At 37.3% G+C, this 27,181-nt stretch overlaps 1 protein-coding gene across 1 annotated transcript in view; it reads right to left on the reverse strand.

The window, feature by feature from the left end:
• OTOG (otogelin) overlaps window positions 1–27,181 on the reverse strand; it is a 110,601-nt gene that overhangs the window by 54,642 nt on the left and 28,778 nt on the right. Inside the window, exons 16-23 of the mRNA XM_067295513.1 lie at window positions 26,043–26,220; window positions 24,192–24,316; window positions 22,505–22,717; window positions 20,873–21,038; window positions 20,329–20,403; window positions 16,979–17,022; window positions 15,593–15,746; window positions 3,257–3,364 (exon numbers count right to left, since the gene is read on the reverse strand). Coding sequence (XP_067151614.1) covers window positions 3,257–3,364; window positions 15,593–15,746; window positions 16,979–17,022; window positions 20,329–20,403; window positions 20,873–21,038; window positions 22,505–22,717; window positions 24,192–24,316; window positions 26,043–26,220 — 1,063 coding nt within the window. The remainder of the gene's footprint in view (window positions 1–3,256; window positions 3,365–15,592; window positions 15,747–16,978; window positions 17,023–20,328; window positions 20,404–20,872; window positions 21,039–22,504; window positions 22,718–24,191; window positions 24,317–26,042; window positions 26,221–27,181) is intronic.

Below are 27,181 nucleotides of genomic sequence, written 5' to 3' on the forward strand. Positions count from 1 at the left end.
GAATAATGGATAAGACTTCATTTCCTGAATGCACAAGTAATCTTTGAAAATGTTATTTTTTAAGTTCCTAAATCACTTGGATACTTCAAAAAATTCCATTGATAAAAGTAGAGCTCATCCTCTAGTATAATTTTATTATAGGTATAACTAAATACAGGTTATTAATACAGGTTAAACTAAACATACTATGCAATAACATTTCAGCACATAGGTATGCAGTATGTTTATTTTCAAAATCATTAATTGATTAATCTCCTAATTAAAGTGAAACTGTTTCACATCTTATGAATAAACTATAAATTTAACTTATGGAAATACTTGATAAATTACTAATTTTTGTCATCTCAAATCCTTAAGTGCCAACTAATATTAAGCTTTATCTCAGTGTTTTTTTTATTTTCTATATTCATATTGCTATCATACATGACTGTTAGAATACTGTGGTTTTAGTAAGAACGGCAATTGTCAAGAAAATAGAGTATATAAACTAAAGGCAGTTCCAGTTACTAGAAGCATCATGTTTCCTTCTGTTCCCTTAGCACATAATTTAAAAAAACTTGGAGTCATTTTCCAGATTTTCCAAGACACTGCTTATCCCATCACTGGCTTGGCCCACTGCTTGTGCTTTGTATAATCACATATATAAATACACTAAGCATATTGCTAAAATAAGTTAAAAGTACTACATGTAAAAAGTGTTTGCTTTAACAAAGCACAAGCAGATGGTAGCAGGACTCACCCCAGCTAACTCTAGTCACCTTAAAGTAGCACCTAAGGCAGGAACCTAATCAAGCGTATTGACAGAGAAATGCTGTTGAAAGAAAGTATATTTGAGCTGAAAGAGTAATTGCTGCTTCTCATGCTGTCTGTGAGACACTAGGGTTCAGCTTTTCCCTTGGCCTATTCAAAACCTTCTCAACATGCTGATCCATCAGGGGCTCATGCAGAATCACATCTTAACAAGCAATGAGGAGGGAGCTTCTTTGCATACTTTTTAGCCAAAAAGCAGGCCTCAAGAGATACACTATGTCTTCGACCAGTCCTTCATATTAAGTAAACTAACATTTTTATATCAGAATTTAGAGAGTCCTAGTTGGAAAAGCAGAACTATCAGCTTTTTCTAAACTTTGACTAGCTTTTTTTAATATGTATTTCAAATAAGTAATTGCATAAGAACATAGAAGGCCCAACAGAGCAGCCCACAGAGACTAACCAGTATTTCCTCAATGGTCTCAATAGACAATAACAAACCAGCTTTGCTAACTGCACCATCCATCTTACCTTGCCCAACACAGCACCAAAATGCTGCTCTGATAACCTTCAGTTAGTATAAAAAACATTTGTGTATAATCTAGCTAGCGCATGTTAACAGCATCTTCAGGCAGTTACAGCTTACAGTGAAAACCAAACTAGTCCATCTCACAATCTGGGAAACAGCATTGCAGTTCAGACAAACCCCAGAGCTAGGTTTGAAGGTTCTCAGCTTTCCATAGATAGTTTTGCCAACTTACCAAGTTATTCTATTTGTCATTTTACTGTTCAATGGAGAAATTATGTTATGTTACTAATATTATATCATGCATTAATAAGATGATATTGAACACCAACACCACAGTATTCCTGTGCGCTAAATAACATTCAAGTCATTGATAACTGCTATGAGTGCTTATGTGGACTTGCTCACATAGCACTGTCATGCTTCACATGAGCAAAAATGCACATTTCCGGTGACATATCAAATACACCTATGCGTACACATACAGCACTCTAAAAGACCTTCTGCACTTCATGACAAACATGTCACTTCTGTGGGAAGCAGAGCTTGATGCAGACTTCCAGCCTGTCTGTGGACAGCTGATTGCCAAAAAGCCATTAGCACTTTGCATGTCTTTACTTCTTGACATGGAAGACTAGAAAAGCCATGAGAGCCGTAAGGATCTGCGCATGAATTAAGGGGCTTGGCCTCAGAAAAAAGAGAGAAGGCTAAATATCCAATATCTTCCCGCCTGCACTGCTGCTGCCTTTGGTGAAGTCTCATACAGATTAAGTGGGATATAATTGTTCTTTCTGATGCAAGCAATCCCACACCAGGTCCACTCAGAGAGGCCCTTGGAAATAAGGGGGTGAATAACCCGGGTCGCTTTACCTGCCTGCCCAGTGGAGATGGCTTGTAAGTCGCTTCACCAGTCGACCAAAGGGCTACAAATATCTTCTAGAGCAGATACTGAGGACCTGACGAGAGGCAGAGGTAGGCAGTCAGCACAAGGCTGGAGGGGGCGACGACATCCAGACAAGGCAGTGGTTAGTGCTGACTGGACAAGCCTTCACTGTACTGGGCTATACTGAGCTGTGCAGGCCAGGAGCAGCAGTTTACCAGGTGACACCAGTTAAATGTTCCTGGTAGGCTAAAAGAAGGGGACAAAAGGACCTGCTCTGCTGATAAGCTGGAGGCTCCAGCTCTACCATAACATCCTGACGCTTGATAATACGGCTCATTGTTCTGAGGCTCTGGTATGACAAATGCTTAGCGCCAGCTGGCAACATTCAGCAGTGGACAGAGAAGAAAACACACAGAACCCATCAGGAAACGGGTTTATTTCAGGATCACGCAGATTTGGTATTTTTTCACATCACTCTTGTGAAGCTAATTGAAATGGTAGTGTACAAAGCTCTAATAAGAACGCTCAAGGACAGTCTGCAAAGTAATGTAGGTACAAGGCACATGCTGCATTCACAACACTGGACAATAAAAGGAATAACTTTCTAGACATAAATGAGTGATCCTATCAATCAATGTCTATTGGAACACTTCCTTTAAAAGCCAGTTGATTCATCAGCTATCTTACCTCCGCATACAAGAATTAACAACCAATTTCATTTATCTGTTGCTAAGTTCAGTAAACGGTACTGCTCAGTAGTCTCTTAAATTTATACTTATGGACATGGGGTTATGTTTTGGGCTCTCAGACTGCTCAGGTTCAATACTAAATTTGAAAATGAAGAAGTAAAAAGCTTCAATTTCATAAACGTCACTGATTTACACAGTTTGAAAGATTTTTCCTACACTTTAGGAACATTGGCCAAGGAATATTAATTTAGATTATCTTGATAATCAAATTAATGATTTTTCTAAATCAAGCTTTACCCAAATCCAAATTTTATCATTCCCAGATAAAGAAACATAAAAATGAAACAGAAAGAGAAATATAACCAAACAATTAAAATGAAATAAACACCTATATAGATTTCTGCTTACCATGTATGACAGGAAGAAACGACTTTGTCACCTGGAAAGTATTCCTTTCCTTTCCATGAACATGGACATTCATCAGCTTCCAAGCATGCATCTCCATGTTTAACAAGGCTATCAGAAACAGAACATGAAATATGCATTCAACAGAAATACAGCTGATGTCTACATACAAAAAATCTTTTCCTGTATTTTTAAGTGATTTGTAGGATTATTGAAAACAGAAGCAATATTTAAAATCTTCTGAAATTTAAAAAGGCACAAATTTATTACTACTTATAGATGTATAATTTGGTAATTTCCTTTCAGAGGCACCTGAATATTTTATCTTTAGTAAGTGCTAGCACTTTGGGCATTAGCTTTTTAACCAGTGATCCTGTGAAGACTTATTCCTTAATGTGCAAATTTTAAGGTCAGGGAAACATTAAGATTTTTCAAGGCTGGCCTCCTCTAAATTTTACCAAATTACCTTTTAACTCAGCCAACTAACTTGTGTTCAACTAAAGTAAACCTTCCCAGAGATGGAAGAGCCGTCATGCCCTTTCACTCTAGTAGTATGTGCCCTCACTGTCAAAAATCAGCAGCTTACTTACACTTGTGTATATTTAAATGATGTAGTCTTGGTCTTCACATCTTTTCTTTACTTGAATTCAAGAGCTTTGTTTTGCTGCAGAAGTTTTCCATATCTGTAGTTTAACCTTCCGCTCTGAGAATAATCTAATCAATAGAGCGAGCTGTCCAGGATGTATGAAATTAACTGCATATGCATCTCAGGTACAAGAAGCACATTACCTTCATGCAAACTGTCACAAACATGCTTAGTTTTATTAGCAGAAATATCCCCATAGCCTTCAAAGGAGATTTTCATGATAACAAAGACAAGCATATGCACAGCTATTTATGGTTCAAGACTAAAGCTATAAATTTCTGCTGATAATCACAGCTCCTCAGGTAATAGACAAAAGTTGAAATCTCCAAGTATGAAAAAGACTCCATTAACAGAGAAAGAATAAAGGAATTCTCGTCCAGCAAGACAAAAGAAAGCAACCAATCTAAATTTTAAAATAAAACACTTGTTGTTTTTTTAATCACGTCCAGAAAAACTGAAAAAGGTATGAGAACTAGATAAAAAGAGATTTCAAACAAAAACTAATAAGACTCAGGAAATACACCAGGAATATTGAATGATTTTATGAAAAAGCTCTTTTTTCACTAAATCTAAGACAGTTTTATTTCTTCCAAAGATTGATTCATTTCCTAAAAATATTTTTATGTTATCTGGTATGCAAGCAGATATCAGGACAGATCCTAAAAGTCCAATAACGTACAGAAGATCCAGTCACATTCAATGACAAATAGATCTGCATAGTGAAAATCCTGATTTTCTTTTAAAATACATAAATTCTTAATAGGCTACAATAGTGTATTTCACTCTAAATCTTGTAGCTCCAACTTGCTTCTCATTCGATATCTGTTCCTAGACACAATCCTGTTTGATACTGCATGAAAAGCTGGAGTAAGAAACATGCTAGTTACATAATAAAAGAATTTCTTGAAGGTCCCATAAAATTTAAAATAATCCTTGTTTTTAAATGCCAGGTTTTGGAATGTGCCTATATTGGAAAAGAAACAGTCTCTTAAAATGGCACTATTGGGCTAATACTTTTTTTTCTTTGGTAAGGTAAACTTGTTTGGACAAAAGTAACTCTCTGTAATAACATACATTTTGATACGTAATCATAGAGCTTTTCCTAAGAAAACAAATTAGGCCTCTCTGTTGTTTAGCATTTTAATTTGTGCAAGACTATACCTGCACCAATAAAAACAGACCATAGGTGCCAGGCATAATCCTTAACAAACTGGTTGGTAACAGTATTTTGCTTCCCCAGTATCCAAAAGGAAAGACCTAATTACTGCGTTCGGCACAGAACTTTTTATTAACTCATACTAACAAATTAGTATTTTGTGAACCACGACTTAGACCTTTCTTCAGCATGTTACTTACATCAGGTGGAAATTCCACAACTCTGCATCTTTTTTTCTGGGAACATACTGACTTCATACAAAAAAAAAATTATACTGAAATACTGTAATTTTCCCCTGGGTATAGGAAGTGTCCTTTGTAATTCATATTTATTTCAAGTATTCTGTCACTTGTGGAATTTCCCATTGCTCTAAGCTCAAAACTGAATAGGCCCCATTCAGACATAAAAGACATCATACTGACAAGGTAACACTAAATGCAGTTTCTTCCTCGCAATGTTACCCTAAAAAAAGCGATAACAGCTTTCTCTCTTGTAAAGCCAAGCAAACGGATAGATTTCAATGATCTAAGAATTCATCACCAAAATGCTACTGAGATACCTAGCACCATTCCTCTTTGAAGTAGCAAACATTTTTCTTGATGTCTATGCTTAATGTACAATGAATTACAAAGATACATGTATCCCTGTTATAGCTCACCATACTTGACCAATATTAAGTCTCAGGACTATCTCATTATTGTACACAGTTCTGTTCGTTAACATAAATGCAACAAATACTTAAATAATCTCAGTAAAGGTATCATTATAAGCAATCTGTATCTTGTATGAAGGAATAAGTACTTCTTTGCTTTTAGGAAGCCTGCACAGCTGGGCCAAAACACTAGAAAATCCCCGTAGCAGCCTCCACCGGAACAGTTTCCAGCAGGCTCTGGGCATCGCGCAGCTCTTCCCCTTCCCTTAGGCAACAGCCTACTGCAAACCGATTTAGGCAGCCAGGAATTCTTCTGCCCCCCCAACAAACCTGCTTTTCAAGGGTTCCACAAATCTTGCCACAAAGGCAAGATTTAATTAATTATTATAAAATGCTTGAGGTGTTTTTTATAGTCTTTTTTTTTTTTTTCATAGTTTATTTTAAAGAAATATTGAGTGAATTTGCCAAGCATCAGGTGTTTTGCAGAACACTGGTAGGGTTTTTAGCATCTTTGCTGTACCCATCCGTTTAACAACTGATTTTGATGCTTCAGCTGAGCTACAGCCAGACACCAGCACTTCTCCCCTGTCACCCTGTGTTAGTATACACACTCTGCATTCAGCTCTACCATCAGCACCCAGCTAAGTTAGAGTAGGTCCCTAAACAAGAAAATTCACAGCAATACTAAAAGCAGCATAAAAACAAAAAGATATGCGAGAGTAAGAAAAACAGAAAGGAGAAGGGCAGTTCAAGGGGACCACCTAGATTGCCGTATTTTGCAACCCTCTCCACAGGCCCATATAAATGATAATCCCCTGCTTTCTCTTCATCTCTTTGCAGCTGTCTCTGGATCTTTCAGCTCATAAAGCCGCCTGTGCCTCCCTTCTTCTGATTGTTGTGGACAGAAAAGGCAAAATTTTCTCAGAAGCCAAAGGTGTAATACACAGAGCTGCATGAAACCTGGGTACCGATTTGGCAAAGGACACTGCAACACCAGAGCTGAGCAGGAGAGGGACCTTGTCTTGAAGTCTCTCCTTCTGAAGAGACAAACACAGCAGGAATTAAGCAAAGTGAATGAAAGAATGGGGGCAAATACATTTTTATTTCTTCTTCTTCTTCCTTTTAATAGAAGTTTTATTTTTTAGCTTGTTTTGTGGGGAAGGAACACAGAAGAGGGCAGAGACTGAAGCCTGCCAGAGAAAGCAGCGTTCAGAAAGCAGGCGCTTGGTCCCCCTGCTCTCAGCTCCAGCAGGCCTACAAGGGGGAGGTCTTCTCCAGGAGCACCAGCAGCTCTCGGGGCAGTGCTGGGGAGGTGGTACAGCATAGCCCAAGGTAAGACTGAGGGAAAGAAAGAAAGGTGAGGGTCTATACTTTGTTCCAACATATTTCATCAATGAGAAGTCTATGGAGAGTCAGTGGTGGTGGGTGGTTTGATACCTTTCCACGTTGTCTCAGCTGTACCTCATGTACTTCAGAGCTATGACTTTTTTTTTTTTTAATACATTTGGTTAAACACTTTGGACAAAATCCTACCTCTACTTGCCCTCAAACAGTTATCATTTTCGAGAGCGCTGTGGACAGAAAATCACATAAGGAAGGACTCCAATGAAAGACGGGCAAGAAGATAGCAATAATTCTTCTCAAATCACCGTCACTAGTTGAAGTTTCTTTAGACAGATACATTCATTTTGAAAAGAATTACACTTCCCTAGGAATCAACTCTTTTTCCCCCCCCACCTCTTTTTGATGAATTACATTTTGGGGGAATAAATAGATATCTGAAGGCATACGTCAAAGAATATTCCTGGTTTCTGAGTTCCTTATCTGTAGTAACAGAAGATAAGGTATTTACTAGAAGACTAACGGAAGTTTATAGCTGAGGCAGCTTTCAATAAGGAAGACAACTCAGCCAGAGCTGGTGGCTTGATGGACTCGCACATCTTCACCAATAAATAATAGCACCTGCTTTTTAGAGTCATATCAAATGCCTGCCTGAATTGTAGTGGAGATTAAATATAAAACAAAGCAAACAAAAGATGGCTTAACTAGTTCATGATTTCAGGTCCTCTCAAAGAAACCAAAAAACCCCTACAACTCTGTAATTATGCTAACAGTATTTTAGTATGCAAGTTTGCTGAATTAATGAACAAGCTTAAACAGCTAATATATTTTTGTAATAAAAAACTTTCAGAAAATAACTCCAAGCATAAAAGAAGTCTTCCTTTCAAACCAAATAGCGGAAAGTTCAATGACTCTCTGCTTCAGCACAACTGAAATAACAGAAGGTAGTATGTCAAGCTGCTCAAGAATCTAAAAGATGTTGGTGAAGGAATCTGAGTTAAATACAAAGTGCAGGGGAAAAAAAATTATCTGCATCTAATATGAACTTGGAAGTGCAAGACCAATAAGGTGTTGGAAGCATTGCAAGAGGAGGTAAGAAGCAATGCAATGCACCATGGACAGTGGCAGATTTGCAGAATGCAACAGGATGGAAAACAAGTGGATTGGCTTGCTAAGGCGCTGCAAAGGACACTCATTCACTCTCTGGAAATGAACTCCAGTCCACTACATTTAGCATACTGTAATTCTACAGCCACCAGAAATAGAAATTAGCATGAGAAAATAATGTGAATAAATATCAGTTTGTGAAGCACCCAAGAAGATACAGGAATGTTCATTCAGTTTTTGTCACAGAGCAAACAGCTGAGTGCATAGCCATGATGGTACCCCACTGGGGATAATACTTGTATCCTGAAAAACATCAGGTTTCCCAAGAGACACCTCTAGAACTCCACCTAATCCAGAAAACAAAAGGGAAAAGACTAAAAAGTTAGTGTGATGGTAGCGGCAAGGGTATCTGGAAGAGGGAGGTGATCAGTATTTTTATTTATTTTCATGTTAAGAATAATAATTTATGAGTTTTACTCCTTAAATTTTGTTTACTTGAGGAACAGCAAGTCTTTTGTAAAAGTATGCCACTTACCAAAAGGACAGGATTTTCAGTTTAGCTAAGGGGACATATTTTAACATATGATATGGTTAATATAATTGTTTCTAATAAAAAGCAACTTCATAAAATATTTGAAACTAAATTACATTCTTCCCACATTGTTTGGATTGTTTTGCCACAGACACATAAGATGACATTAAATTCACTGTTTCTTTGCACAAATTAGAAAGTGATGACTTCTCTTTTTTAGAGAAAGTCTCTCAGGAATGTGTTTAAGCTCCTTACATGTTATTTGATACAGTATGCCACCTCTGTACTATGGAAATACAATGATAATTTCTAAATTTTTGGAGAAAGAACCTGGCACAATATTCCTACATGAGTTACAAAACCTCATTACAACTGGAGGATACCACCGCCTTCAGTTTACTATCTTTTCATAACTGTATTTTCTAAGAACTACAAGTGACCGGGGCGGGGGAGGGCACAGACCTCAAAATCATCATTAGATTGAGCTGGTGCAAGTCTAGCACTGTCGAGGTTTAGCAGAACATTGCTGAGTTGTGAGAAGTTAAGAAGTGATCATAGCTGGACCTACAGATAATCGAACTGCTAGTAGCAGCCAGTTGGGCAAAATTAATTTTTGATACCCTAACACAACCGACATGGAGAAACAAAGAACAGGATATCACTGAAATAGGGAGAAAATAACAGCTAACTTTAGAACCATGGTTAGGAAGATATAAAATACTTAAGTTCAAACACAAAGTTAATCATAGCAAAGATTTATTAATGGTTTGAAATACAGAAGCCTTAATTTTTCATTATATAGGTATTTTTATAGCAGCTGGTTTGCTAACATAACTTATAGAGGAGACAAAATAGTAAGAGGGAAAAATATAGATGATCTAATAGGGAAAACCATAAGGTAGTAACAGAAGTAGAAATAATTACTCTTTACATTTGGGCAATGTGTATCACAAGTTTTTGACAAAACCCTAAGAATTTGTATTTATTATTCATATTTACGGACTGGAAGACCTCTTGATTTTTACAGCAAGATAGAATTAATGTATAAAAGATGAAATTATTTTATACTTCAGTTAATGGAAATCTGAATGGATTAACACTATTAAAAATAAACACATGTATATTATTAAACAATTCAACTGGGACAGTCTAAATGAAAACATCTGTCTTCAAAAAGAAGACAACATTTCTCCCAGTGCCTCTTCTAGAATGAGGCACTTCAAAATGAATAGACAACAAAAGTACACAGCAGGTATATCCCTAATGTTCAGTTTTCTCTTCTGGTAGGGAGATTTATAAGCATGGACTTAAGACATCCAGTTATCAATAAATATTTTTGAAAAAGCTCACATGTAAGGTAGAATGAAAATTGTCTTTATGAAAAAAATCTGTTAAAAACGCACTCATTTTCTTCATCAATGATATATACTGTTTTCCAATATTTTAATTCATTGTTTGTTGTAGTAATGTTTTTGGCTAGTTCATTTCACAGCACCAAGATCAGGAAATAAAGAGTAGGAAATACCTGCCTGATTTCAGCCTTAACCTTACAACTGTGAAGATACATTTGTCCTCTCTTTAAAGCCCATAGTGCTATTAGAACCTGCTATATTTCAAATAATTCATCAGAAAAAGACTGATAGAAAACATGATTGGCCCAGGTGTCAGAAGCTGATGGTTAAACTGATTCAGGGTAGGCAGCTCAGGCACCCTGTTTAGTTCATACATCTTGGTGACTGCACAGCGATGAGGCAAGGCCGTTCACGTTACTGAATGCTACAAGTTCTGTGAAGCCAGCACATTCTGATAATGGTGGCCAAAAAGTCTACAGAGACAAGTAAAACTTCTAATATTTTTAGCTATAGAATAAAAAAAACAAAAAATAAACTTATACATGTCTTTATTTTTTCTGAAAACTCCTCCAATGAGACAATAGGGGAACTGGCTCTTTAGATGACATTGGATCTTTTCCTCCAACAATTATGCTGGCTTAACAGGATATTATAAATGAAAGATGGGCTAATATCATGATCCATTACACTTGTAAGTCTGTAAATAGGGTCATGTTCAAACTCTGAGCAATCAGGCAACCAACACTTCCAAAATTTAATGAGACAATCCTTAACCTACAACAAATCTTGTGTTAAATTTTGTCCTCTTCCATTTCCATGTGCCTCCTGAGACAACACGCAGGAACCATCTGCAAAAATGGCAAGACAGAGCATGGTGCATTCCTGCAGCCTCAAGAATTATATGAATCCTTTACCACTATTACCAGACCATACAAGTTAAGACTAGCGTGGGGGCTGCTCTAAAATGCTGCTTAATTAGGGAGTAATCACCTTTCTTAAATTTCTCTTTTCTTCTACCTTCTACGAATGGTGGTTGACAGGGAGAATGAAGAGACAGTAGGAGAAAAACTCTTTGTTAGACTCGGGTCTGGTTTGCTAGACCCCTGATTTTTTGAAGTTTCATAGACAAGCATTTAAACTGGCAGTGAAACAGCTACAGATATTCATGTACACATTTTAAAAAAAACCACACACACACACCAAGGAGCAATCATGTAGGCACAAGATTCACAATACATTCAGAGTAAACATGTACAGAGACACTGCACACACAAACAGACCCAGGGTAGGATATATCCCTCCCTTTTGCACATAACTAATCACTCATCTGTTACTGCTTTGAACAGTAAGTTTTTATTTACATCAACAGGAACAACAAAAGAAAAAGGTCTATAAAATACGGACAGTGAAGACTGCAAAAGAGAATCACACACTTCAGAATCATAGTAAATAGTCACACTGTCCTTTCAGCATCTTTAAGCACAAGATGAGACCACGGAACAAAACTACGTCTCAAATGAGCAGAAAAATAGTATTGTAAAAAACCACAAATATAATTTGCCCAAGGCTGAATACACCACATGCTACAAAGAATGAAGCAGGAAGATAATACCCCTGCTTTGCACAGAAAAACTGATTAGGGGAACTGAATAACTGAAGTAGGTCAAATTTCCGTGCGGAGGTTTGGACACAAAGGCAGCCTGTTTCAGAAAGAGCAGATAATTACATGCATAACATGATTGCGGCCTCCTTGTCGCAGCGATCTTGTTAATACATTCCAGGGCAGGTACCCACACAGTTGCTATCTTAGAGTCTTTAAAACACTTCAAGTAGCCACCAAAACTCCCATTAACCCTCAACTGTCAGTTTGCCAAGCTCTATATATACAGACAATGACAAACATGGTAATGGCCAAATCCTGCTCCTTGCTGCAGTCAGGGGTAAAATAAGGTCAGCAGGAAAGGAGAAAACACAGGCAACTTTCTTCAGTGAAGCGATTGCTTTGCTTGGCAGCAACAGTAAAAACAGGTTTTAAGAAACAACAAATAAAAGTTGGCTGTTTCAGAGTTCATTATCAGTCTGCCTGGAGTCCATGGAAAGCTAGTGGAAAAGGACAGGCAGAATACAGCACGTGTGCAAATCAGGTTTTAGTGCAAACACGCTGTACAGCATGTAGGAATACAGAGATTTTCTCTTTGCAGTTTGATTAAAGACTGTTTCTTCATGTCAAATCATGCACATTTGGTATAATTAAAGTAGGATAAAGCATTTGAATCACAGCAAACCAGAAGCAGAAAATTGAATTCAAAGATTGACTTGAAAAGTTACAAAGTTGTGAACAGAGTAATACTTATTTTTTCTGGTACACAGCAGGAAAATAGAGGAAATTGTCATTTAAGCAGTGAGAGGTGAGAAATACTGGGTTTGAAGTTCTGAAGAGATTTGGAAAACGTGGATAAAATGCTTATCTTAAAGGGATTGTCAGCAAAGTAGGATAAAGCAACATTAGAAAGTGTTCCAGGAGAATTGTATTCTCAATCTTATTTTTAAAGTGGGGGGGGAAGTAAGCAATAATAATTTTCACCCTGTAAGAACTGTAACCCATAGAGTCAGAATGATCTCCCATAAATTTAGATATCTACAGCATAGTTACTAGGATCCAACCCATCTGCTCTAGACTAAAAAGGGGGTCACATGAGTTACACCCATAGAGACAACTGCTACTTTTCACTATGAATTACTTACTTTGTATTTGATTTGCATGTCATTGTACTCCACTAGAATGTCCTCTAAGCATAACAAAGAGGGAATGCTGGAGAAAATGTTCTGAAGCATCTCAAGTAATACTTCAGATTCTTCAGATGCTGGACAGACCAACCATATTTAGAAAAAATGTTGGCCTTGAAGAAGTAGGGCTATAAAAAAGAAGCAGGGCTATTCAGATCCAATAACTTGTATACAAGTGCCATTATTACTAAAATATTAAGATTCTTTGATCTAGATTAAAAAATACATAGTTTGTACACAGCAGAATTGTCTCTTTGGTTTCCAAAGGCATACGTGAAAAATTAAAAACACACATTCAGGACCATCTTTGAATCTTCAGGCAATCTCAATTCATGTGAACATACATACCCATTCATGATCCTTGGATTATATTTTGTATTCCAAAATGATGCAGTCTTTGATCAGAAGATAAAACAAATAAATGCTACAGTTTGTTTAAAGTAATTCTTGGGCCACGCAAAAAAAAGACTACAGATTGTTTAAAGTAATTCTTGGGCCATGCAAAAAAAAAAAAAAAGGCTACAGATTGTTTAAAGTAATTCTTGGGCCACGCAAAAAAAAAAAAAAGGCTGAGAACCCTAACAAAATACTGTATTAATGAAAAAGCTGATTAGTGATGTAATATATAGATTACTGTACCAATCAATAGATTATCTCAACAGAAGGTTTTTAACACATATCCAATATTATTTTAACCTCAGGAGGTCATATGAAAAACTTTTGTTTTGTCATATGAACAACTCTACTTTCGTATGGTGCCAGAACACTACTGTATCAGCCAACTTTTCCTGAAACCAAATTCAATTGCCCTCCTGGCCCCACAAACACTGTAAGAACTGTTTTCCAGCTGCAGCTTTTGCAACCACATTTCCTAACAGCGATGAGACCTAATACAGATCTACCACTGGGCAAGAATGATCCTTTGGAAACATGCGCATTCCCTAGCAGGAAGGAGGTGAAGGCTTCCCTTAGCCTTTGACCATGCGGAAGTGGCCCAGTAAATGTAAGCAATGAACCAGAGCTACTCAGATTAGATTAAAAAGGAAGTCTTGGAAACAGACTACTAAACAAGTCCTAATTTCCTTTAAGGAAACAGCTACAGAAAGACTACCTTTGTTTATGTGTAACTTTACACTTCAAATGGACTTAACATGTCTTCCTGATAGAACCATCAGTGAAGCCAATTAATCAGTAAATCAGTAATATAACTGAGTAACAATTATTGCACTGTAAAAAAAAACACACAAGAATTTTGCATGTTTTTGTCACTTTTCTGTCTCAGTTCCTCTCTTCCTTTCTTTCCCATGCTCTGGCCAAGGTCAGTAAACTGACATTTTTTATGCAAACAAACTACAGGCACAACCTTAAAGGCAAGGGAGTGTAGGAGGTGTTGAAATTACTGTTACCCGCAGTTGAGACCTGCAGTTCAAAGTCTGTAATGCTTCTTAACCAGGTTAGTACTAGATTAATTTTCAAAACAGTTGCTTTTCAAGGTAATGCAAAGTAAGGCTTTTGGCATAAAACAGGGTTTGCCCTGCTTCCCCTTTCTCAGCTACTTAGAAGCACCTGTCCTGTGAAAAGGGTAATAGTAAGTTTTTGCCATGACACAGGATGTCATAGGAAAACACTGACAGAGCCTGGAAACTTATTCCCTTACCTTTGGTGGAAGTGTCCCTAAAACAATACATAAGGCTCACCATGTTAGTCAGAACCTAGCACCATGTATTGACTACATGCAAACCAATGTTTAAGTACTTTGTTATTTCTGCTTCACCTATACAGCTTGATATTTCTGGTCAAAAGCTAGGCTTGTGACACTGTTTCCTAGATCTACCTTAAGCACTGAGGGTGAGGTCCTACACATGCACGCACACACACAAATACGTAGTAGCTTGTTATTATCTCTGCAGACATAATGTATAACCATGGGGAACAGAATTAAGTTTGCAGAAGTTACTCTAAATATGGCACCTCCTAATTTCATATTTTTTGCCTCTAGGAAATTACAAAATTCTGCCCCTTGTAACCATTCAAACATACCACCACAGCTTTGGGATCACTACTGTTTGACACTGAGCCCTCCAACACCACAAAACATCAGTTCTAGACCTAACTTACTTCTGGAGGCAAAGGGAGAGGTTTATAACCACAGAGATCATGCACAAAAAAAAACCCAAAACAAAACAACAGATTATTGTATAAATTTTTGATATAAACTTTTTATTCCAAAACCTTTTGATCCTATAAACTATATATTACAAAAACTTGTCATTCTATAAACTTTTGATTCCAAAAAAACCCCCCACAGCTTGTGTGCACACCTGCAGCCTAAACCCCTGTGACTGGTAAAATACCCTTTCAAGGGGCAGAATACTGAAAAATAATGCCTAGGGATGAAAAAAACATGCTTCCCTCAGTGAAGTTCTCAAAAAAACCCTAATGGTTAGATAAACAGCTGCACAAAGTGATCTAGATATATTTGATTCTGCTGTAGAGCAGTGATTGGATTAAATGACTTCAGTGTCCCTTCTACATTCCTGTTACTTTGTTTTTATTATTGTGGGGTATGAGACCTTGGGCTCCACTTGTATCTTAATTTGCCACTTATGCCTTCAAAGGGACATATCTTTGCAGGGCACTCACGCCTTGACACCTCAAATTCTCCAAGAAAAGTGATATGTCCTCATCGGAATTAACTACTCAATCACTGCTGAAGTTAGACATCTATTTTTGCGCACCAAGAGATAAGAGATGGTCTGAACTCACCCCCATGGGCAGACACAGCCTGAAACACAAGGAAGATGTGCTGAGAAAGTGAGGTTTAGCAGTTGATTCTCACAAGTCCTCTCTCTGCTGAGCTCAGGATCAGTTTGTGGATTACTGCAGTTGATATAAATCTGGCCACCTGGGCAGCTGTGTGCTGGGAGGAGGAAAGGGGAAAAGACAAAAACGTTAGTCTTCACACCTGAAATTTTGTATCTGATAGGAGTGTGCAGCTAGATTATTTAGACTGAGAACATTTAAACAAAGATCCACTGGACCAGTAACATGCTATTGTCTGTTCCTCCTGATCACAGTTAACTTCACAGAACCTCTACAAATCTGATATAAAATACTGAAATGAATGTATTGGCTCAGTAAGGGACATTACTAACAGCTGGTCAGGAATTAGCCTTCCAAAGCAGAAAAGGGAAGTACTACTAAAGAAGAAAAGCTAACCAACAAATTAAAATAAAATAAAAATATTGTAAAAAAGTCTAAGAGCTAGCTCCGACATTCAGTGCTGGAGCTGCTGACCACAAATAAAACTACTCTATCCCACAATTACTTTTGGTATGCGCTGAGCATACACTGTGCATGTGCAACAGAAATGCCCAAAGTGGTGGTTGGGTTTTGAAGAGTTTTTAGTTGGTTGGGGTTTTTTTGATTTTCATTTTTATGAGGAGTTTCCAAAGAGTTATCAAACAGTACAACCACCACCTTAAAAGTGCCTGGGGAAGAGATTTCTGCTAAAAGCCAAAGAGCTGGCAATTTTGGAACTGAAACATCAAAAAAGAGAGGGGAAAAAAGTCTTTTTAAACTGAAGTAAAAGAGCATCATTCACCAAGTCTGGACCTTAATACTTAACAACATGTGAAAGAAAAAAAAAATCATTTGTTATATTCCTTTTCTTACGTATCACAGAAGCAGTATCATTTTTTGACATTTCAAAGTTATTCAGTAGTTTGAGCATTTTTGACATTTCCAAGTTATTCAAGGGCTGTGGAGGAGAAAAAAAAATCTAAAAAGTCACTGCCGGTGTTCAGTTCCTACAACCATGTTTTATGGGACAAAACTAGCCTTTGTTTACTCTATTGAAGTTCCGATTTTATGTCATGTAACTAAAATTGTTAAATTAGCAAACTAAAATAGCATCAGAAGAAAAGGGAAGTTGCTCAGATGCAGCAGTAGTTTGGACAGATCTGCTGCTGCATTACACCTGCCCTACTTTCAATCATACAAATATATAATTTCTAATTTAGGGCTCCCATCCTGCATAATATTCGTTTGTACTGACTGCACAATCCGCTACTATATACGATGTTCCACAGAGATGAGAGGATATGTCGTCAGGAGACTTGAAGCATCTTTTCCCTTTCTCTCTTCACTCACCAATTACGTTGATATCACAATTCATTACTCCATCCTTGCAATGGCTGCAATAAAAATATATGAATAAGTAATAAGCACCAGGAAGATCTGAAACATTAGTGCTTGTTGACTGTTTAATAATGATGCATACAGTATGAATCAATATGAGAACTGTATAAATGCATATGCATTATGGATAGTAACTAGAGAGGAAGTACTTATTGCTTTAATGCATAAAAAGTATTAACAACATTTCAATCTTTTGCTTTCCTGTGTAATCTAAAGATGCAAAAAAAGCCCCCAAAATAAAAAGCATTGCACAGTACAAACATTACTGTGAGGAATTTAAAATGCATAGATTGACATAAAAATACATACAGAAATATACCACTATACTGCTCCCAAAGGCAGTGGGAGTTTTAATCACTGGTGCCAATAACAGTAAACCAAGTCCTGTGTATCAAACAGGATTATTATTATCTAAAATGAAATTCAATGAGTAATTGCAGCAAAACAAAAAAAAAAAAACACAAGCAAGCAAGCTACCCTGCTCTGTATATGTGCTCTCTACCCTGCTCTGTATGTGCTCTTATATGAGCACCTTTAACACCATCATAAATGCTCAATTTTTTCTCATCAGCAGCTCAGAACTCTGCTGAAAAGCAAGCTATTCACTTACATGAAAATCTAGAAGATTCCAACAATTGCAAGTTATCTTACAGTTGAAGGTAAAACCCCAGTTTTGAATAATAGAATTACAGTAGCTTGCTACTCCAGATTGCTATCATATTGCTGAAGCAAAATTAATTTGGTGCAACATAAAGATAAAAATTAACTGCAACAATTTTATGTTATGAACTAGGATGGTTAAGATTTTTTCCCAAGCACAGCACAGGAAGAGTAGTTCAATGCCATTGTCATCTCCTAATTGCTCCTAACACGGACCATGAACAAAATATCCATCTGAAAATGACTCACAATTTCATGAATTTATATCTCATTTCTAATATGACTGTTTGAAGACATGTTGTTTCAATAATTTTAGTGTTCTTGGCTCGGGGAAGCAAAGCGCAAAATACAATTCTATACTAATTAAAATTTAATATATACATTTTCAGTGAGTATAAAGCTTACAGTGTGTATATCCATTGACATATACAAATCATCACACAGAGAGAAACAGGCACAGCAAAAGGTTTCTTCTACGTGACACACTACAGCAAAGAAAAGCAACTGTGTAAAAAGCTTGAGCCTAGGAACAAGATGCCTAACGCAAAGAGGCACTGAGCACTATAACACTGCCTGTTCCTGTCCAATTTCAGCCACAATAATCTACTACTTTGATAGAATGGCAGTGAATTTGATAGCAACTTGGTGTCAGAGAAGAAAATAGTAGCACTGGCTTCATTTCAGGCCCTGTGCTGTACTAGAGGAGAATATGAGCCAGCGAACTTCAATATTACTCTCCCATTCTTCCGCAACAGCTATGATCTCCCCAATAAACTTAATAAACTTACTGCTATTCAGCCAGCAAATTCAGAATCAAATTCTCCATGCACTACGGCCAATCTAGTGTCATATTTGAGGTCACATCCACATCCCAAAGCATTACAGAAAAAAGCCCTGGCTCAAGGACCTCACAGTTTAACTCAGCCAACAGGCAAAGCAATACCAAAGGGAACTGATATGGAAGCAACAAATGCTGACACTGAAAACCATCACAGTGAAAATGGTTTCAAAAAATGCTTAAAGAAGGCAGAGTAGAAAGGCTACTCCATAGATAAATGTGAAAAAAAATCCAGTTTGAAAAAGGAAGTTCCAAAAAGGAAGCGCTTAAGAAAAAGGATGAGGACAGCATGATAAAGATCATAATTGTTTCTGATGGGAAACCAGTGACAGATAACGAACAACACATTCCGTGCATTTTCCTTCATGTTCATCTACACATAGTCCTACATGATTCCTAACCTACTGCTAAACACAAGCTAATTCCAAAGATCTAGCAGTTTTTACTTCTGCGTTTGAAAGTCTTTCTTTTCAACAGACAGGTATACAGCCTTGTTAAAATGCGGCCAGCAAAAGTTATGACTAATTAGCAGACACAGACTTCTCATTTTATTTTCAAACACAGTACTTGTCAACCAGTAGACACTTTTTAAACACAGTTCACATGGGGAATGAATAAATAAATAAAAATTGTGGACCATCACATGATCAGTGATCTCAGTTTACTCAGAGCCAAATATTCCTCACAGGACTTAGTGTAATTAAGTAGACTAGACTCTGGGGAAGAGGATGAAAGGGAGCAAGCCAAATAATCTACCTGGAGAAGCCCCTTCCCATGACTGCCAGCACTGCCTGGCACATGCTCTGCGAACACAAATATCCGGGAAGCCAGGCAACACCACTTCCAGACTTTGCACAGCCCCCTATGCGGAGAGGAACTGTGCCAGGTGCATTGCCTGGTACTCTCCAGGGCATCTGCCCTAAGGTAAAGACAAGCTAACTTGAAGATTGGTGCTAGGTTACATGATGCGTATGTGTGTGTGTCCTGTCCCCATCGCAACAGGTGTCTGACAATATTAACCTCTTATCTGGTCTTTACAAGAAATGGAAGTATTATATTGATTTACCACATAAATGATTTGGTCTGTTCTGCTTTTAACTAACTGCTGTAACAGTTGATACAGGGAGGGAGAGCTCAAACATTGCTTCAGAAAAAAAAAAAAATTGTTGTACATGGTATTTTACCTTTTCCAAAGCTAAACCATGGAAAGGATGTCATGAATGTAGTGATGCAAAAAGCAAAAAACAGGACAAAAACAAATGCTAAATGTAACAGTAACAGAGAGACTCATTGACTTTTGGCAGGAGTTTCGTTATTCCTGTTCTGTTTCTTCATTCATAAAGCTCCATTGCTCCTTAACACTAAACTGTATTAGTGGAAAACATATCTTGTACAGGGATTGAGAATGACAACGATGCTCTTGTTAAACAGACCTGAAAGGACAGTCAGGAAGGAGGTGGTGTTTTCTGGAGCGCTGCACATTAGTATGGATCACCATAATACAGGCTTTTCTTTCTACTTGCATATCAGAATATTGGATTATAAACACAGAAATCTGAAACCTAAGTCTTACAGAAGCTCTGCCCAAAGATGCATAGAAAACCAATGTAGGTTTGTTCTCCATTTCAGAAAAAGAAAGGAGTGAGGAATGAGGGGGAGGAAAAAAAAAAAACACACACACAAACCGGCTAGCAAGAATGATTTAATAGAGCTCAAAAATATCCACGCAACACAGCAATTAGACAGATGAAAAAAAAAAAAAAAACAACAAAAAAAAAACCCCAAAACAGCTTATGTAACTTACCATTTGCCCAATGATGTGATAACATTTTCTCCAGGGGGATAGTCAATTCCTTGAAAATAACAAGGGCATTCACTCCTGGAGTAGAGGAAAACAGGTAACAGATAGAACTATACACCTCAAATTGAGGGAGGAAAAAAATTCCCATTGACAATTAATAATTGCTATTCAAAAGTCAAGTTTTTTTTTTTTAAATGTAAGGAATTGAGCTGGATAACTACTGATACACATTGCCATATAATCTGAGTACATTCCAAGTGAAACCAGTAACAAAATAAAAGCTGCACACAAAAACGGACACCTTTTCTATCTCTCATATGCTAAAACCAGACTGTATGTAACAACTAGCCTTAGTGATGCAGGATGAGTGTAAGTACTATAAAGAACTATTTTTGATCAACATACAGTTCTGTACGATTCTAAAATCCAGCCAAGTTTACAGATGCATAATACGTATAGGTTACATGTTTATTAATTTTTCAAGCTGACTTGTAAGTACAGTGGCCTAAAAGAGAGAGCATGTGTACCGAACCGCAGCTTTACCTACCTCTGTACACATCTCTCAGTCTTGGAATTCAAATACATTCCAGAGGGACAAGCACAGCCTTCGACACAATCGCTGCTGCACGTCTCTGGCACAGACAAGGCTTGGCAGGTTCTGCCACAGGTAGATACACAAGTACTGTACTCCTTTGTGTCTTCACATGAAAGAGCTGTCCAAACGAAACAAATCTCTCAAATTACAGTGCAAGAGACTATGGTACCTCCCAAAAGTTTTCTGATAAATCTCTCTATTCTTTCATTCTCAATTACATGAAATTTCACTAAAATTGCCATCTTGGCACTACACTCTGTAAACTACACAGATGTAAATCCACAGTAATAATGAGTACAATGAAGTCAGCGTGGTTAATCCAGATTTACACTGGGGAAACCAAACAGCTCGAGCTTTTTGTCTCCAACTCTGAAAATGCTCAGCTCTTGTGCATGGGCTTTGCAAAGCACACAGCATCTTAAAGAAAATATTAAAAGCAATAGATAAAATGTGCGTAATTTGCAGCTGCTGTGCAATACTATCTTAAGTTTTCTTATATATCCTATAAAACACTTCTTCAGAAAACAGATTTGAAGTTCTTGAAGTATTAAAACAATTGCCCTATTTCAAATCCTACAAGTAAGACTTTTTTAATATATTCTCATTAAACTACATTTGCTTGTAGAAAAGCAAAAGAAAATTAAATGGTTTGAACCATTCAGAAACAACGGACACTGCCATTCATGCCAGAATGGCTGCAAGCAAGGCAGCCTTTTCAGGAATAAACAGATATGCAAACTTGAGATACATAAGGTAGATCAACTTCCCAAAAATCTTTATCATTCATTAAAACATGGATAATTACAATAAGATGTGAAATTCCTAAATGTTCTTTAGAAAAGATTTTCAGCCTTGTTAATGAAAACAAGTCTACTGACACATCAGGTTACACGGTTTTAAGGAGCGTTTTATAGGTTCCCCAATCCTGTAGTTTTTAAAACGTACATGAGGACACTGTCTCCCATCAACATCTTTTGCATCACTGAAACTTCACACAAATTAAAGAACTTAATAACATTATCTACCCTCTGTTGGTCAGGTGTAGTTACAGAGAAGGTAACAGAAAAGTTACCTTTGGCTATCTGTACACTGTCTATTTTGTTCCTTTCATTTTAAATTAAATATCAGCAATACCAGTGTATAAGGCACTTTCTCGTATTTCAGCGTCACTGAAAGTAAGAGAATAAACTCTTAGAGATTGTCAGGCAGAGGGCAAGTTGACAATAATCCAGCTAAAGTTGTTAAATGTACTAGTCTAATTTTTCATCTCAGTCAACTAAGGACTCATTTAGAGAATCAGTTACAGAAAAGAAACCTAAAGTCTACATGCAAAAAGAAAAGAAGTTTATTTACTCAGCTAACGAATAATATCAACAGGAACAAGATGAGATATTCAAGGCACTATATATATATACACACACACATTTGGCAAGGAAGAATCTCGCCCTGTACATAGAAGATTGTGCTAGGATTAATTCACTCCTCATAATTAATAGGTAGCATCCATTTAAATTTTATTTTCTAATTGTTATTCCAAAGTCTTCAAACAGTAATTAGTAAGACAAGAAGTGAAAGACAACTTACCACAATCTGGGACACTTCCTCTGAAATCTATTACAACTCCAAATCTTCGGCAGTGATGAGCATAGTGGGCCAGAGCAGAGCAAAAACAAACTTGTCCACATTTGCAAGTGTCTCTTCTGCACCGCTCAAAATAGGGAATGGGACTCAAATAGGGGTAGCAGGGAGCAAAGAGGTCTTTCGTAAGGATGCTACAAGCTTCCGCTGCATAAGATGCTATATAAATAACAGATTAAATGCTGTTTTAGTGGGGAAGTTTAAAAAGACTTGGAAAAGAAAGTCTAACTGATCGCAGCAAGATATATGGCAGTAGTATATAACTTCCTTTGATATCAGTAGAACTGCATGGAAGGTCAGAGAAGCAGTTAGCTGCTCACAGCTTTAAATTTATTCCCAGAACAAGTTCAAAGTATTTGGTAAACTTTACAACAGGCAGGCAGTGTCTAGGTACAGTCTCCTATCTTTAAAGTGACTCATGGATGTGGGTTAGGCAAAAGACAGACACTACCCAGTGCCTTTCATAAACATAAAGGAGTAGATGCCTGTTGAGTTTAAGTCGTTCCCGGTACTAGCTCAATATATCAGTATTTTAAAGAATAATCTGCTGCTACCCATTGCTTCACATTGCACAGGGCTGCAACCATACCATCGGCTGCTAGTTTGGGGCCATATTATTGGATAGGAGGACAACAAAAGCAGTATCAAATAGTTGCACAAGGAACTACAAACACAAAAGCCACCTGAATATCTTAATGCTGAACCTATTAAATACTTGTGCAATAGCAGTCAAAATAATCAATATGCTACATTAGCATTTTCCACAAAATGAGATAGATGGATAAACCAGGACTTCAAAACTTCCTTCCCAGAATTTCTGAATTCCTAAACTGGCCACTGTTTTCTCTACACCCATGTCCAAACATATTACCAAGAACACAGTCTCGCTGCGCAGCACATCACATAAATCATCCTATGTCTTCTGAGTGTTTCCTAATAGAAGGCATGGGATGATTTCCTCACACCACTGAAGTTATGGGCAAAATCTTAATTAACATTTCACCCTTCTACCATGCCCAGAAGCGTGAACAGTCCAAGAGGGCAAGTGGCATGAACTGTGAGAGGAATATAACTGATTACATACAAAGTTTATCATGATAAAAGGATGCCTTTACTGACTAGCTGTGGTCCTCATGGCATCAGCAACTAGCATCCTCCCCTGATTGGACTGTTTCAGCTGAATCTGAAGACAGTAGAGCATAAGTATCTTTATATTACTGATTCTCCTCCACAGCATGCAGCTAAATCAAAATGTTTCATTTTTACAATATTTTCAAAAATGAATACTGCAATATTTTTATGAGTCTCCATCTTAACTACCAGCACTACCAATACTAGACACACTACTATATTAGACATTAGTGCATGTAGCTTTGCATACTGTAACTGCAAACAAGAAGAAATAAAAAATGGTATTTCAAGCAGGTATTCAAAGGGTATTTCAGATATCAAAACATATTTAAATAGTACACTACATGGCTTGTTAGGGCTCAAAATTAACAAATGCTACTGATAAGCATCCATTTTTTCAGTGGAGAGGACTAGCTGTTATTTTTCCTGATCCAACTGGGAAAAACAGAGATGTAATAAGTAGAAATCCTATTGTCAATAACAACGGAGTCTCATTGCCCACCTGCCTGTAGATGAATATCACATGGGTCCATTTGTGAACTGTCATGCACAAGAATGCACGCTGGTAAAGTTTTCCAGGCATTTCCAAACAGCTGTGGAGTGCTTTCTGGTACTCCAGCTGGAGATCTTTTTTTATAAAAGAGAAGTCAGTCACAAAACAGTGAATTTACAGAATGGTCTCTGTTCTATCACCTCCTTCATTCCAGCTGATACAAGCTTCCCTTCCACTGCACCATATTCTCTGGCATCCTTCCCTAAAGCACTAGCTGCCAGATTAAGTTTCAGGGCTCCTCTCTTTCCCTCCAGGCAGCAGGCAAGCGCAGAAAAGAGAGCTGTGCTCTAGAGCCATTAGATACTTTGTATGGAAGGAAGGGTCAAAACCCACCGAATTCTGTTTTCACAAGAGAGGATGAGGGAGGAGCATAGCTGTCCTGAAAATCTGCACTCTTTCTATCCATACTTCTACCCCCTAAATCATATCTGATCCATTTTCATCTCTCCTCTGCCTATAATTTCCTGTCTGTTCCCAGGCATCTCACTTCCCAGGCTCTCTAGTCCCTGGAAGAAAGAGGAGGGCAGAAAAGCCAAGGTCCAGAGATACACTGCATGACCAATTGGTATCTCCGAGGCCCAGACAAACAGAGGTGCAGCAGAAGTTGAAAGACAGACAGGATTCGATCAAAATAAGAAGGCAAGTTAATATTGTACAAGCAGAATGATGGAAACTATGTGCTTAAACACGGGGTGTCACACTCTACAGAAAAGACAGCATTAAGCACACAACCAGTAGTATTACTTCTGCTGCAGGTGGAGGGGAGAGGGGTTGTAAAACGCACCACTGCATATGGAAAGTCTCCAAAACCTAGTGTGGAGCAGGCAGTTTTGTATAAGTGTAGAGATGCTCACACAATATGGTTTGTGTCATCTCTCAGCACAGTTCATAAGTTACTGTAGTTTCTAAGGGCTATTCTCACAAATATCAACTATCCAAGCAACTTCTCAGTTACTTGAAAACAGGCCCAAAGGCTGTCACCAAAAATACACTACAAAGCCTACTTGCTTCAAAAAGAAATATTTTAAGTAGTTTTTGTACATAAAAATTATCTTCTGCTACTTGAGATCTAGTCTGTACATTTTCTAGTCTAGTTATAACAATATTATTCTAATACTTTTTATCATTAAGAAATTGTTCTAAAACGTAAGGATTTTTTTTTTAATCAGGAATAATTATAGACAGTTTTCCCATTTTTCTATCAGTTTTAATTTTAAATATTCCAGTTGATTTGAGAGACAAATGATCTCCAACTCCTTTTTATTCCTGCTCAAAGAAATATTCTTTCACACTCCAAATTCATGTTCTCCTTCTCCAAAGTCCATTGGGCTGCTTCATCCTCTGGAAGCCAGTTTGTTATTTAGCATTTGCAGGACATATGGTACAAAGAAGCTGGGCAGAAACAAGTAAGCTTGACTGTGATGCTCAGGCAGCTCTAACCATCCTTCACTGCATCACAGCAGAGCAGAGCTCAGGCAACAGCCCATTTCTATTGCTGGCGTGCAGACACAGAACAGAAGAGGCTCTGTTAGCAAAAGCTCATTAGAACTTGTAGCAGAAAATAGGAGCTGGAGAGAGATAAAAAGTTTGCAGGGAGATAGCAGGTCCCTTACACAGGCCATGTAATTGAAGTTAGATTTTCTACTAGCAAACTAAAAACTACTATTGACACAACTATCTCAAAACATTAAGATGAAACATTCTTGGTACCCATCTATTCAGCTTCAGCATATACTTCATCTATGTTCTAACTGTAGATATATGTATATACAAACAAAGAAATCTTGCAGCTATTCATACAAAAAATCATCCTCCGTATTTCCATTGAAGGTTCCACAAAGGCCCACAGTATCATCCTTCCACCGGCCATCAACTTGAAGATAAAGCCTCAGTCCTTCTCTGTCATACAGTATCCGTAATCCAATGTATGTCTTTACTTGGAGAAATACAGAGGAGAGTTTCCGTATTTCAAATAAATCTGGTAAGCAAGAACAGAGATTGTTGAAAGGCAAAGGAAAATTACTTATAATTTGCATTTTCTTTCTAGTCATTTCACTATTTTGTTATATAGGAATTTTAGATAAGTCACTTTTTTCCCCTATTCTGGCCCTATCCATCCCAGTCGATTTTCCATAAGAGGTTACGCTGTGATTGGGACTTCAGAAAAGAAAACAAGAAACTTACGATAGTCACCAAACTTTTTAAAAATGCATCCAGCAATCACTGTGAGATTCATAAAGGTTAATTAAAGCAAATCAATTAATTAAAAGCAAATATTTCAGAGCATTTATTGTAGACAACAAAATCCTAAGAGTATCAATGTACTTCCTGTATTAAAGCCCTTTTTAGGAAATTCCCAAAGAGCCAAGTCCCCACAGACATCAAATAAATTCATTTTTGCAAATCAAGCCCCCACTGAAGCTAACATTGATTGTTGCAGAACACAATTCTGTCACCTATTCATATGTGGATACTTGATAATATCTTCCGACAAAGAGAGATTTAAAATTCACTGAGACAAAAAAAAAAGAAAAAGAAAAAAAAGAAAACTTTTGTCTGAAAATCTGTAGTTTATCTGTAAGGAGCAAGAGTGCCCCTTCCACTTATATGTACTTGAGTTGCTTATAAAAAAAAGAGAAAAGAAATTATTCAGTCAAGAAACACCAGAGAAAAGAATTTCACCTCAGGAAAGAACTAACCAGCCTTGTAAGTGTGAGGGATGGTATTTGGGCTTGTTAGAGACACAACATACTTAACGTTAACATAAAAGACATTAGCACAAGACAGTTCCTGCACAACTCCTAACATCAGAGTACAGGGTCCAACAGCAGTTAATTTGTGAAACATATTTTGTATTTCTTGAAAAATTAACAATGTTAATACTAACAATACATCATTTAACTTTAATATTTTAGCAATACTGACAATATCACAACATG

This window comes from Apteryx mantelli, chromosome 4 (assembly GCF_036417845.1).
Source record: "Apteryx mantelli isolate bAptMan1 chromosome 4, bAptMan1.hap1, whole genome shotgun sequence".
In the NCBI taxonomy this organism is placed as follows: Eukaryota; Metazoa; Chordata; class Aves; order Apterygiformes; family Apterygidae; genus Apteryx; species Apteryx mantelli.